Source organism: Mesoplodon densirostris, chromosome 7 (assembly GCF_025265405.1).
Source record: "Mesoplodon densirostris isolate mMesDen1 chromosome 7, mMesDen1 primary haplotype, whole genome shotgun sequence".
Classification (NCBI taxonomy): domain Eukaryota; kingdom Metazoa; phylum Chordata; class Mammalia; order Artiodactyla; family Ziphiidae; genus Mesoplodon; species Mesoplodon densirostris.
This window is the reverse complement of record NC_082667.1, coordinates 54,588,219-54,603,197: the sequence shown is the minus strand read 5'-3', so window position 1 is coordinate 54,603,197 and position 14,979 is coordinate 54,588,219. Positions and strand designations below refer to the sequence as shown.

General features: G+C 47.0%; 1 protein-coding gene across 1 annotated transcript in view; it reads right to left on the bottom strand.

The window, feature by feature from the left end:
• The window catches only part of TENM4 (teneurin transmembrane protein 4), a 392,087-nt gene that overhangs the window by 45,398 nt on the left and 331,710 nt on the right, over window positions 1-14,979 (bottom strand). The window contains exons 21-23 of the mRNA XM_060102952.1: window positions 13,188-13,208; window positions 4,982-5,214; window positions 632-786 (exon numbers count right to left, since the gene is read on the bottom strand). Of these exons, the coding sequence (XP_059958935.1) occupies window positions 632-786; window positions 4,982-5,214; window positions 13,188-13,208 (409 nt within the window). The remainder of the gene's footprint in view (window positions 1-631; window positions 787-4,981; window positions 5,215-13,187; window positions 13,209-14,979) is intronic.

The following is a 14,979-nucleotide window of genomic DNA, read 5'->3' as shown; positions in this document are numbered from 1 at the left end:
GCTAGGAGCCCTGCGTACACCGTTTCACATATTCTTAAGGCAATCCTGCCAGGCCAATGCCAATTACTTCCATTTTACAGATGTGAAAAGTGAGGCTCAAAGGACCTCAGCAACGTGTCTAAAGTTACACAGCTAGTGAATGGCAAAGCTGGGATTCAATCAGTCTATCAACCAACTAATCAACCAACAAATACTGGCTGTGCTCCTGTGCATACCAGGTACCCTGGTTACAGTAGAGGAAAAGACGGACAGAATTCCTGTCCTCATGTAGCTTACAGTCTAGAAAGAGAACAGACAATGTTCAAGTATCTGTAAGTGCTTCCAAAGTGGGAACTCAGAAGGTTATGGATTTAAATTCACACTGTGTGAGGCTCTGCTGCCTTCGAGGCTTCCTGAGGCAAATTTCTTCACTGTCCCCCGAGCCTCCTTCTGTCACCCACTTGTCACCTCTGATGGTGAACTTCCAGAGCACCGTGCCGTGCCCTAACCATCTGTGTGTCCTTAGTGCTCTTCACCAAGAGTGTGCTTACAGCCTTGTGCAATAGAAAGATGAACGGCCAGCAGGTGGGGGCTGGCGAGAGGAGGAGTGTGCAGACCCAGGGCTCTAGCAGGCGAAGCTTTCTCCTTTTACCTGAGAAATATCCATGACAGAATCACAGCTCAGGGGCCGGGCTGAGGTAAGATCGTTGGAGCCCAGCAGAGTGGAGATGACCCCATTCTGATCAATGCGTCTGATCATGGTGCCGTCCACGAAGTAGATCAGCCCGGACTTGTCCACCGTGATGCCTGGGGTAGAGAAGCCAAAACAGGGAATTCAGCCTTCGAGGTGGTAACAACCCACATACTCGTGGAAACTTGCGGGTGGACAGGGCACCTCCCCTTTATGATTTGATTAGCTTCTTCCCACACATTCATGCCCTTTCTAAAGATGAGAAGACAGCTGCCCAGAGGCTTGTACAAAGCAGAGATTAGCACCCAGGTGTTCAGATTTTCCAGCCCTCTGGTCCTTCCACCTTGCTGCCTCTGGAGATTTTTACCTATCATCTTAGCCATGCACTACAACCTGGACTCATAACTGCTGGGAGTTTGTTAAGCCCTAGAGGTAGTGGCAAGGAGGAACTTTTTCAATGTCAAAACTGTGGATTATTTAAATTAACCTACTTCTGAAGACCTGTAATTATAATAATCAAATCCCTGTTTGGCAACAATTTTTCTTTTCTTCCAAGGTAATCATCCTTCACATTTTTCTAGCCTATTACTATTTTATTTTTATTTATTTATTTTTTTGGGGGCTGTGCCACGCGGCTTGCAGGATCTCAGTTGCCTGACCAGGGATGGAACCGGGGCCCACTGCAGTGGAAGTGTGGAGTCCTTTCCACTGGACCTCCAGGGAGTTTGCTATTACTATTTTAGTTTCATTGGTTATTTCAGAATTATAGAGCCTAAAAAAAGAATCCTTTGGATTTGTGTAGGGAAAATTGGTGAATTTAATATCTAAAAAAAGGTACACTGAAAGGAGAAGTCATAATTATTATTCAACATCACTTCCTCCATTTGCTAGACCATCCCACCTGTTGACTCTCCCCGGCCAGCTGTGTGACCTCAGGCAAGTCACTGGATGTCCCTGCATTTGTTTTCTCAGCTGTGAAGTGAAGGGATTGTTCTAGATCTGTATTTCTCACTTTTGGATGTGTGTGACAATCACCTGGGAGCTTGCTAAAATGCACCCCCTAGGTACCTGGTTCAGAGATTCTCAAGTGGAGCCTGAGCATCTATCTGTATTTTTGACAAGCACCTTGGGTAATGAAGATACAAATCAAAGTTTGAGAACCACTCTAGTAAATCAGTACTTCTTTTTTTTTTTTTTTTTTTTTTTTTGCGGTATGCGGGCCTCTCACTGTTGTGGCCTCCCCCGTTGCGGAGCACAGGCTCCGGACGCGCAGGCTCCAGACGCGCAGGCTCAGCGGCCATGGCTCACGGGCCCAGCCGCTCCGCGGCATATGGGATCCTCCCAGACCGGGGCACGAACCCGTATCCCCTGCATCGGCAGGCGGACTCTCAACCACTTGCGCCACCAGGGAGGCCCAAATCAGTACTTCTTAACCGGTGATATGTATCAGAATCACCTGAAGATTTTTTTTTTTTTTTTTTTTTGGATATATACCTGCTTGGTCTCACTCCTGGAAATATTAGTTCATAGGGTGGCTGGGACTGGGACCAAGTCGTGTTTTAAAAACACTCATGGGTGATATTGATACCCTAAGTCGAGAATCACGACAGGTAGACATGCCTCCTCAAAATGTGAACTGCTCAGGGGTCCTGGGGCTGAGAGGCAGACAGGATGTGCCCCTGAGGAGCACACGTTCTAGAGGGGGAGGCCTGGGAATGAGAATGGACCCAGGGAGCGACAGAAGCCGGGAAGGTTCACGGGAAAATAAAGGAGATTCTGGTCAGTTTCATTCTGTTCAGTTTTCTCTGGGGCAGGAACTGAAAGAAGGATCAGAAAAAGCTTCACAGAGGTGGAGACGCTTGCAGTATAAAGCTTTCCAGTTGTATAACCTCAGGGGAATCACTTTACTTCCAAGCCTCATTTTCTTCATGGATAAAATGTGGACAATCATGTCTGACCTGTAATAGTTAGCCCTCCATAATTATTAAGGACTTATAATTATGAGGACATGAAACCCACTTTGTGCTTGCTCTCAGGGCCCACATGTCTATGACCGGTCAGGAGGGTGGAGCTAAGACACCCAAGGGCCTCTGAGTGTGAACACCCACGGGAGCTGTGGTTCTTCCCGCCCTCTCCTCAGGCTGTTCAGGGCTGGAGAGTGATTTCACACGGAGGACCCGGCGGCCTCAAAGCGGGGGAAGCCTTTATTCTGTCCCTGCCTAGAATGTCAATTAATTATATTCTTTCAGCACCGAGACAGGAGCTTTCTTGTCTGCCTGGCTATGCTCAGTCTTTCTCTTCCATCTGCTAGGACTGATGAGTGCTCCAGGAACAATTGGGTTTCTTGTTTACAAAGTTGGCTGCACAGGCTAACAGAAGCAATCTGTCCCCTGATTAATTACTTCATTTTTTCTCCTTTTGTTGTGCTATATAGATGGACATCTTTTCTCCTCCCTGCTGCACAGTGTCTGCACATTGTGGCACCCTTGTCATTTCTATCTGGGTTAATTACAGGCTTTGGGGAGACTGCATTGTCACTGCATCTGTGCGTGTGTGCGTGTGTATGTGTTGGTGAGGGGAGGGTGGAGAACACACATGTGTAGAGCAACTGAGAAAAGATTTTGAGAAAATAGAAATTCTCAGAAAAGACTTTTAATTCTAAGAGAACAGAAGGTTGCGGCCAAAAGGGCTCTCGGGGACCATTTGCCCAATCCTCACATTTACTAACGGGAAACCTGAGGCCCAGAGAAGGAGGGCACAAGAGCCGGGAGTGGCAGAGCAAAACTGTAATGCAGGGTCCCTAAGCACAAGCCCAGTGTTCTTTCTACTCCAGGCTACTCTTTCAGTATTAGGAAATCACGATTAGGAAGGAGATTAACCACAGATGTCACAATATTTACCCCATGGAGTTACCAGCTGACCACTTCCTGTATGTGGTAGAGACACATGCTATTAAATAATATGATACATGGTGTGCTGCGCATACAATATAACAATTATCATACGAACTACCATTTATGGGATGTTTATCACATGCCTGGCACTACTGTCCTAAGCAAGTATTTACATTCCTAGTCATAGTTAATCTGTACAACAACTGTACAGTATATTTCTATCTCATAGAGGAGGTGAATGGGGCTCAGAGAGGTTAAGCAACTCACCCAAAGTCACACAGCTATTAGGTGGCAATGTCTGAATTTAAATATAGAACCCCTGAGTATGAAGTGTACTGTGGCTTTTTGGAGGAGTACGTCAGCTTTCATTTGAAAACCTACAGCTTTCATTCAAAACCACGCCCTGAAATCTGGCACTATTTCAAAAAAACTATTACTCATGACATTTTTGTAGGACGTCACACAAAATATAATAATTTTGACCCTCAGAACAATCCTAGGAGGTGGACACAGAAGATACTATTACTCCTATTTTATTGTTAAGGGCCACGTGGCTCAGACACTATAGGTCATTGGCTTCAGGGCCTGCAACGTGGTAAACTTACACTGACGGGTGTCTGTTGACAATGATAGCATCTCCTCCAAAAAGCTTGCCCAGTCTCTTGGACACAGGGACCTCCCTTGGCTCTGGACTCCCACGCACAGTTCTTTTTCCTTGCATCTCAGGGAGCACTTCTCCCCCTCTCCCATCTGAGAGATTCACATTCAAGTCTTATTTTTCTGCTACAATGAACTTATTTATGCAAGTACATTGCACTGCATGCTCAGTAAATACTCGTTGAATGAGTGACTGGAAAGTGGTTGTGGGTATGAAGAGGTCCAGCTTTTTGAAGCACTCAGAATTGAAGCTTAGAGTTAACCCATCCTATAGCACATGAACATGTGCAAAGATGATACACCGCCATGTTTTTTATCAAACAGTAACATGAAAGGTAGCATAAATACCCAGCAGGAAGGTATTGATAAATAAATAATGGGACACCCATTTGCTGGGATAATATATAGCTATTAAAAGCAAGTACACCGAAGACTCTTTAATGACATGGGGAAACATTTGCAGTATATCACTTGGGAAAAAAAGTAGGTTGCTAAAACAGGTTGTTTAACGTGATTTCATTTTGTTTGTTTCTGGTGAGCATTACATGCACAAGAACACTTAGAAAAAAGACTAGGGGGAAAGACAGGAAATGTTAACTGGGAATATTTCTGGCAGGTGGAATTACGACAATTTAAACTTTCCTCCGTAGAGTTCTTAGCGTTTTCCGACATTTTTTTGTAATGATAAACAGATATGTCTTTTGGAAATGGAAAATACCCCAATAAGTGTTACTGAGAGTGTTTAAAAGCAAGGCCTTACCCCTGGGGTTGGTCAGTGTGGCTTCCGTGGCTTTTCCACCATCCCCACAGCGAGTGTCATCAAAGGGGAGGCACTGGTCACCTGTTCCTGCCACCACCTCGGAGTTCTTGACGAGGTCCTTCACCACCACGGTGGACTTGATCTTGAAGACCCGCCGGCTGTTGGTGTCCGAAAGGAAGACAGCCCCGCTCGTGGGGTCTGTGGTCAGGTAGTACTTGTGCGCTGGACTGTGACTGGAAAACAAGGACACGGCAGTTGGTGAGCACTTTCTTCTTTCCTAACAGGCAGCCGGAGACACACAACTTGAGTCCAAGTAAAAAAAAGTCTTATGGGGACAATGTCCCTATTTGGGGTGATGGTTGCCCAATTTTTCTGACCTCTCTGGTTGGCCTAACTATCCCTCCCACCCGACTATGAATGCAAATTCCTCTTGCCAAAGACCGTGATGCCCAGTGCCATGCCCATATCGGGTGCTCAATAAGTGTTTTCTTAAGAAGACTATCCGTGAGGCTTACCAGAGGTGGCCTGTAAGTCCAGACCAGAAACACGAAAGACTCTGACTTTAAAAAACACTTCAAGGGGCTTCCCTGGTGGCGCAGTGGTTGAGAGTCCGCCTGCCGATGCAGGGGACACGGGTTCGTGCCCCGGTCCGGGAAGCTCCCATATGCTGCGGAGCGGCTGGGCCCGTGAGCCATGGCCGCTGAGCCTGCGCGTCCGGAGCCTGTGCTCCGCAAAGGGAGAGGCCACAACAGTGAGAGGCCCGCGTACCGCACACACACACACAAAAAACAACACTTCAAAACAAAATGACACACAAACACTTCCCCCACAGCAGCCCCACTCCCATCTTGGGACTGACGGCTAAGGCCTCGGCCAGACTGGACACCAACCAGTGTCAATACCATCTTCTGTTGACGCTCATGTTATACTTATCAGGAGCCCGGCAGTCTCCCTAGTGCAGACAGACATAAATGAATTGCAGGATTAGTTTGTACTTTGCAGCAATAGCCAAGGAAGAACAAACAGAAGAGAGGAGCAGCGCTGGGGATAGCTCTGTTTCTGGAAAACAGCCACAAAGACAAGGCTGTGCTAATAGAAGAAAGCGAAGCTAGACCACGACTGTACAGAGGGCTTATGGAGACAAGGCACCACCTCTAGGCACTGGGCAGGAAACCTGTGTGGGCTCTGGGGTCAGCTCAGTCTGGGTTCCACGTCTAGCTTTGTTATTTCCTGGTTCTGAAACCTGGGCAAGTTACCTGGCCTCCTGAGCCTCAAGTTTTCTTCATCTGCAAAATGGGGATGTGAACAGCTCCCCTGCTGGTGTATTGGGAACATTACATAAAACCATATATGAAAAATACTCGGCAGAGTGCATGGCACATACTACTTAATAATCGTAATTGTTACTTTAATTATTAGTCATTTTGTCTGTTTTTGCATTTGGAGAGGACTTCAGAGTAGGTATCTCTTATTAAGGCTGAATTTTCCTATCACAAAGTATGATTTACAATTTCTTCCAAGTCTAGGCTGTACTGGAGTCAGACTCCAGGCATAACTCCTGGGAAGCTAACGATCGGTTCCTGCACGTGGCCTGATCATTCCCAGGGCTTCAGACTGCATCTAAATATTGGTAGTCTCTGGGATTCCAAGTCTCTGGAAAATCTTCTGATTCAAAGGAATAAGGAATCTCCTTCTGTTCAGCCTGGATGGCCTGGCACTGGCCATTTTCACCAGACAGTGGGACACACCCCATGCTAGGGGATTCAGGGCACAGACTGAGCAGTGTCTAGAGCACCAGTAAAGTAGGGGCACTCTCTACCCCTGAAAGGCACAGGTAAGAGGATCAGAAGAGACTAGAAAGAAGCTATTTTGCATCTCATCAGGCATGCAAGTTTTGGGTCCTTTTGAAAAACAAAATTTTGTTTCACAGATTAGTGGGTTTTGAATTACATATGGAGACTGAGGCACTGTAATCTTCAGTGTCAGGTCCTCGGAAGGTCTTAGTCTGATTGCTCCTCATCACACCCATCCCTTGCTTTGGGTGGTGTCTTGGGGACTGGCCGGGCCTCCAGACTCAAGGCTCTCCTTCCCGTTTCCTCTCCCTGAACACGACGAAGACGACACGACCTTCTCCAGCTGTCCTGCCTCTCTAGTCCTGACCTTACTGTCACATGACCTCCTCAACAAAGGGCAGGGCTCTGCCTGCAGCCCGGGTCCTCCCCTGGCCATGCCTCCCTGATCTAACCCCAAACCCAACACGTCACCTCAATGCTTTCCCTTCCAGGACCTTCCAGGACCCTCCATGTCTTACAGGCTCATTCAGACTCCTCAGCCTGGCAGCACACAAGGCCCCTCATGCTCGGCGGCTGCTCTGTCCTCCCAGCCTCTTTCCTGCCATTTCCTCACAGACACCCTGTCCTCAGACATTCTGACAACTCGTCCCTCAAATGTGCCATTGCGCCCCTTTGCCCCTGCTCTGCCTGTTCTGGGGAATATTCCGTGCCCCCTCTTTCTTAGCCTGCTGAACTGCTACTCATTCTTCAGGTGTCAGCTCAAATGGTACCTCTGCTGGGAAACCTTCCCTGACTTTTCTTCCCTGAGATTCATAACTGTTTACATCTGGGTTACAGGACACTTAACATAATGCTGTGGCTATTTATTTATGTGTCTGTCTCCCAAATCCTGTCAATACTTGGTGGGAAGGGACGGGGTTTTATTCTTTTCTGTATTTCCAATGTTCAGCTTGGTGCCTTCTAGCCCACAGCAGCCATTAAGTGGATGGACTCTCCATTCTTAGTTTATTTAAACAGTATTTTCAATCAAATTACTTACCTTTTTTTTTTTTTACTTCTCCTTTGGGGGCGGTGGTAACAGGAGAGAGGTCCTGTTTATTTTGAAATGTCCCCTGTGACTAGCCCTATAATGCAACACAGATTTAATCTTCTCAGATGACACTGATTCTGGCTAAATAAGATGCAGTGACCTTAGATCCTACTCTGCAATGCTGGGGCAGCCTTGATATTTCTGCTTCCTAATGGCAGCTGGAGGAGGGGGGGATTACTTCATTTCTTCGCGTATCACTCATGATAAATGGTTGCTATCCACCTTGGCAGAAAATAGGTCCTTGAGCGAGTCTGGTGGGGGGCCCTGTCCACTTAGATTAGCCCCCCCGAGGTTTCAGCTCATGTCTTTCTGCACTGCCCTGGAGAAGTGCCACTTAGGTGACGTTTCTCAGGTCCGTGAATTCCAGAAGAGGGTGGCATCGTCAGGATTGTCCTGTGGCCCCCTCTTTTGTGCTCAAGGACGAATTTGCGGTTGGGGGGTCAGTTAAGTGCAGGGGAGAAAGCATTAGCTTTGAACTGAGAGGATGTGGGTTCTCCCTTGGGCAAGTCACCTAAATCGTCCAAGCGGTAGCTCCCTCAGGGTCGAATGACGGCATCTCTGCTCTGCTTTGCTCACAGGATTGTCATTAGGATCAAATGAAATTATCCAGCTCAACAGCCCTTTCCAGTTGGCAGAGAGCTCTTGGATAATCTTCAGCTCACTTCTTCCTCAGGCCACCTGCACCGGGAGTAGCGCCTGGACCCCTCCCAGGAGCAGCGCGACCAGAGCCGCCCGCTGCTGGTACGGAAGCATCTGCTACTACCTCCAGGTGCCAAATTGTCCCAGACACCGTACTAGCATTTTATATGCACAACCTCATTTTCGTCACAACTACCACAGAAGGCAGGTGCTTTTTATTTATTTATTTTAAAAAAACTTTTAGAAATGAGATGAAAGAGGTGAAGTGACTTGAGCAGGGCCAGGAACTGCTAAGTGGCATGATGGATTTCCATCTCTGATCTGCTGGACATTGAAGTCTCTGTTCTTTCTACTTCCCCACACTGCTTCTCAGGGCCTAGAAAGCTCCACTGCCTTTCTCTCCAGAGCACCTGCTCATCTCTTGGGATTTAGCTCCAGCATCACCTCAGCTGGAATATCTACCATTCCTGGATTCCTGGGACCCTGCTTTTCCCTCTTTCTTTTGCTGTGGTCCCACGAGACCCTCAGCAGAGTATATTTTTAGTACTTCTAGCACCTTAAGACCCTTTTCTGCTTAGTTGTCTGCCTCCTCAAGGACATCTTGGACTCCTCAAGGGCAGGGCCTGGCTTCAAGTCCCTGGTGCTCAGCCCTGGGCTGGTGCAGAGTTAGTGTTCCAGAAAGGCCTGCTGAATTTATGAATCAGTGGGTGAATGATGATCCACCTGTCTGGGATTATAGACAGGAAACACCCACCGCTAAGGGTCTTAGGGTGATGGTTCTCAGTATGGCTACACATCAGGTTCACCTGGAAAGATTTTTTAAAAAAGCCTCACCCATCACATCCGAAGGGCCTGGGCCTCTGTCCCTTTAACATCACTCCAGTGATTCTGAGGCACAGCTAGATTTGGAAACCATGGCTTTAGGAGCAGTGCTTTTCAAACTTTAATGTACCCACGAATCATGCTAAAATGAAGATTTCAGTTCAGCAGTTCTGGCTGTGGCCTGAGAGCCTGCATTTCTAGCAAGCTCTCAGAGGAGGCCGATGCTGCCTATCTGTACTTGGAGGAGCAGGGCATTACTTAGAATACTCTGCAAGCCATAAATGCAAGAGACGGGAGACGGCCTACCCCTGAGAGCCCACGCCTGGTTCTGTGGACAGGGACCGCGTCTGATCCGATTCTGATCCCCAGAATCCTGAGGAGGGCTGGGCACAGAGTACGGTCATTCTTTTCTACTTCCTTAAACATAAGCCTGGTACCTCTGAAAGCTCTGTAAAATCTTCGAGGCTATAAGGTAGCAATCCTGAAGTTAATGAGCTGCAGTGAAGCCTCACTGTGCCCTCTTTCTGGACAATGTAGGGAATTTCCTAGTAGGAGCTGTGAGCCCAGAAGTCTCTTGGGACGAAAGGCAATCTATTCCCTGCTTGTGAGCGAGCATTCTCCCTCTGTCTCAGGATAAGATCGCTTGTGCAAAGGAGCATCCTTTGCCCACATCATGTAGCAGCCCTGGCAGAACTTGATTCGCTGGTTCTCAGAACAAGTGGGAAGAGCTTGAGCATTGGAACCACACAGACATGGCTTTCAAATACCAGCTCCACAACTCACTTGGTAGGTGACCTTGGGCAAATTACTTCATTACTCTGAGCCTCAGTTTTTTCATCTCAGAAATGGGGATAATCACATCTATTTCAAAGGGCTACTTGAGGACAAAATTCTATAAAGAAGGCAAAGCTTTGAGCATAGTGCCTGTTCTATTAAAAAAATAAAAATGTCCCATTAATGGCAACTGGTCACCTTACGAAACCTCCAGAACATTTATGTTACTGCACAATGGAAAAGACAAGTATGTCATACTTAATACTGTCTGTCTAACCTATTTTCCGAGGCAATTAAGGTCTCTCTCAGAGTTAACATAATCTGTGTAGCTGGGTTTGATGGAGAACTGAGTCCAGATGTACTTCTGAACAACAGGCTTCAGACATTCCTCTGTGACACTAGGGGAGAGATATGGGAAGAGGTGAGGATCCTCGCTCCCTGAAGGGACACAGGGAGGAAGATGCCCAAAGGACCAGGGTGGGGGTCTCTGTGCTGAGCATGTCCAGTATGGTAGGCTGAATTGAGGCTGTAAAGGTCAAAGAAAGAGACACACACCCACAGGCTAAGGGCACCAGCCTGGAGCCAAATGCTATCCCTGGGAGCAGCTGGAACAGTAAATGCTAATGGACGAAGAGGACAAAATTTTAGAATTTCTTTAATCTACTTCTGGCATTTACTGACGGGAACGCTAAGGCTCTGAGAGAGGAAGGGATTTACCAGTATCCAGGTACCAGTTAAAATCAGAGCCGGAGCCCTGGTCTTTTCCCTCCTGATTGTCTTTAGAAAACTGGAAGGCAGAAAAAAATTGTTTTTCCCTTCCGCTTTGGTTCACTTTCTAAATAGGTTTTAGCACGTGAGAAAACAATGAATTGAGAGACGGCAGGAATCCAGCCCTGAAATCATACCATGGATACATCAAAAGATTGCTAAAAGTCAGAAACAAAAAGCTACCAAAACCACAACTCTCTCAATTTATAGATGATGCAATTGGAAACCAGAAAAGCTAAGGGACCAGCCCGAGGCCGCATGAATACACAGCAAAGCTGGACAAGTGCCCTGGCTCCTAACTCTTCCCGGCTAGGTCCCCCTGTATCCCGGCTGTGTCCCAGGCAGTTACCACCACTGATTGGAGGTTTTAATGATAAATGCTAGGTTTTCATCCAAGATTTTCATATGAAGTGTACTGTGTTTTCTATAAAACTGAACTTGAGGGCACATATCACTTCCTAGTTCAGTATCATTCATACAAAGATCTTTGGAAATCTCTTTTCTATTTCAGTGTCAGGAAAAAATATTCCTCTGCTTAGAAGTGGGCATATTTTCCCATTTCTGATGATGTAAACCATGAAAACAATTATGTTTCCCTGTTTAATCTGGCTTCCAGGAAGCTCAGAGTCTTATTTGATGTGTAATCACATATATGCGTTTCCTCCTTTTTTCTCTTATTTCCAAACTCTACTTAATTTACTTTAATACATGTGTCTTTGGTTGTAAGAGGACTGAATTCCTTTTTGAGGAAAAATGGAGACATGATCATCATCATATAATTGTTATGATGATGATAATAACAGTAATAATAGTAATAATAATAATAAATCATCAGTGCTCCTCTCTCCAAGGGATATTTTATTATCCTCAAGTTAGAAACTAATGATCAGACAGATGAAATAAGTTTTTCAAGGTCACATAGTTGGGGAGCTTCAGTTTTCTCATCTGTAAATTGGGTGTATCATGAATACCTACTTCACAGGGTGGTCTGGGGGTGAACTGCTATAATCCATGTAAAACACTTAACCCCCTCTCGGCTACACATTAAATGCTCTCTACATATTATTATTATTATCTTAAAAGACTATATATGATTGTTACATTAATACTATATCTAATTATATCTATATAGTTATTAATTACATTATTAACTATATAGACATGGACATAAACATTATTGGATTTCTGGGTCTGTCTGGCTCTTTCTACCATCCTTATTCCAAGTAAGCACCACCCCATGTGCCACTTTGATCTGAGCCACACATGGATAACTGAGAGTCACCCAGGTAGCAGTGCGAGCCACATCCCCATCTGCCATGGCTACTTTCAAGTCATCCATATGTGTGTGAGGCTTGGGGACTCTGAGGTGACCATTACCCAGGAGTCACACGAGTGCCACAATGACAGGGGATGCTGACAGGCAGACATTCGTCTCGGTGTGTCTAACGAGGACCACTTCTGCTTGTCGCAGGGTCACTGTGAGCCTACACGACAAATGTACTCTGTGACAAAGTTCCTGTTTGGGGGCTGCTCCCTTTGGGTGGTCTGTATGGTCTGGAAATTCCCCCATTCTCTCCTTGCTGGCAGACCTTCTGGAGAGGTCCCCTAGCAACCCAGCCTCCAAAGCCAAGGCACCTGGAATGCCCACAGAAATACAAATGTGGGGCTTCCCTGGTGGCACAGTGGTTGAGAGTCCGCCTGCCGATGCAGGGGACACGGGTTCATGCCCCAGTCCGGGAAGATCCCACATGCCACGGAGCGGCTGGGCCCGTGAGCCATGGCCGCTGAGCCTGCACATCCGGAGCCTGTGCTCCTCAATGCGAGAGGCCACAACAGTGAGAGGCCCGCGTACCGCACAAAAAAAAAAAAAAAAAAAAAAAAAGAAAGAAATACAAATCTGAAGCCTGTCTTCTTCCAGGATCTTTGCCTGAATGAGACATTCTCAGGACTTCCCACTGTGACCCTCCAAGTCACTCAACACAGATAGGATAATGTCATCATTCATTCAGAGTATAAGCAGACTGGGGTGTTCAAATTACTAGGCCAAGGTTAAAATTTCCCCCTATTACTCGGTCTGTCATGTCCACAAACGACCAGAGTAAGTGCTGCACTTTGGTAGAGATGAAAGGAGTTCAGGCTCTCCCAACCCACCCCCACCATTATTAATGACTTTCTCTCATTGTAGCTGATTTACCCCAATCCGATCCAATCACACAGGATTCGTTTGCCATTGAGCGATCTGAAATTGATAGGTGCAGCTTACCATACAGCATGCAACAAGGCAGGGGAGAGACAGGAAATTCTCCACCGGTTGGCTTACCTATGTCTGAAATCTTTATTTCTGACAGAAGACAGGAGAGCAGGGAATAGAAGAAAGAATGAAGTGTTAGCAGCAGGGGTAGAAGCATTATTAGCAGCCTGAAAACTTGACAGCAATAGTCCTGTACAATACTGTAATAAATAAAGACTCAGCAACTCTGACACTGATATACTTCACATTGGCTATTACTTGTCAGTGAGCTCACTCATAAGCAGCTACGTATCACAGAAGAGGCATGGTTTCACCTGCGTCAACACTGCTGACTTACGGGAAGAGGATGAGGTTGACCCAGGCTGCTTTCACCAGGGTAAGACAGAGGCTGGAATAGTCGATCCCCTCCCCTGTACAGAGAAGCACTCCCAGAGATACACACACTCAAAGCTGCATCTCTGTGTGCACACTGCCCGATGCAGAGCTACCCAAACCTGCGTAGCACACCACAGTCCTCCTCGGAATAGAATACAGAATTGGAGATACATTCTAATTAGAAGGGAGAGGGTGACACAGAGAAACAGGCCTGGGAAAAAAGACTGGAAGGAAATACACCAAGATGATAGTATGTTGACAAATTTGTTTTTCTTTACAAATTTAATTGACTCCTCCCTTCCTTACCCACTTACCGTCTTTCATGATCTCCCCACAGCTGTGGCAGGGAGACAGGGAAAATGGGGGTCGCTTATTTAAAAGATGTGAACATGGAGGCCCAGAGAGGGTAAGTGGTCCAGTTCTAGTTTCTCTGCCAAGGTGGGCTGACCCCGTAGCCCACGGCTCTTTCCATCATGGCACGGGAAAGAGAGAGATGATATGAGCAGCTGACTAAAGCAAATACACTCAAGAGTTCCCTCTTCTCTGGCAGATGTCTACACTGGTCAAACTCACAAAAGAGAGAAAAAGAGGCAGATAATATCCCACCAGCGGCCTGCTTCTCATTCAGCCTGATACCTGATTTCCCGTGAGTCTACAGAATGTGAGCTTCTGATTTTCTCGTGGCCAAAGACCTTCTCCTTCCCTTGTGCCTGTGTGGGTCGGTGAGTACCAGCACCCTCATCTTGAGGGCCGTGACAGGTGTGGTCAGCCAGTGAGCCTTCCCCTCCTCTCTCGCGTGTGCTGCAGAGTGAGACTCTCAGCGGGCACTTACCTCCCGGGAATAACTAAGCATGGCATTCAGCCACGGTGATCCTCACCGGGCCATGTGACAATTCTTGGGCAAGGCAGACTGCGTGATGGCCTTCTGGGTTGGGCCTGCCAAGCCGGACCTTGGGCAGATTCCTTAAATTCCCTGAGTCTCCTTTATCTTATTTGTCAGGGCAATAGTAATACATATCTTGCAGAACTGTTATACTAGGCAAATAGAAGAGGCCTCGCAAAAAGAGAGTTTCCTTTTCCCCTGGCTGCTTTCCAGCTCAAGGGCCCGTCCTGCTCACATGGACCCCAGCCCAGGAAATGGGCAGATCCCAATCCCTAAAACAGTTGTGAGGAACCTAGTACAATTTCTCCTGAAAGGGAGAGTCAGGCTCCCCCATCTCTAACCACAGTTTCTCTATAACCCTGGAACCCATCCTGTGACTGGTCTGGTTCTGAAAAGATCTGGTTTAAGGAGGCGCAGAGACATCCAACATATGAGGCCCTTCCCCGAGCTGTGAGTGTGGCTGTGCTCCATCCCTCATGGTCAGAATGGGGACAAGGAAAGGCTGACAGCTGGCTCTGCTGCACCTCTGTGTCTTAGGAGCAGCTGTGAGTGTGGCTGTGCTCCATCCCTCATGGTCAGAATGGGGACAAGGAGAGGCTGACA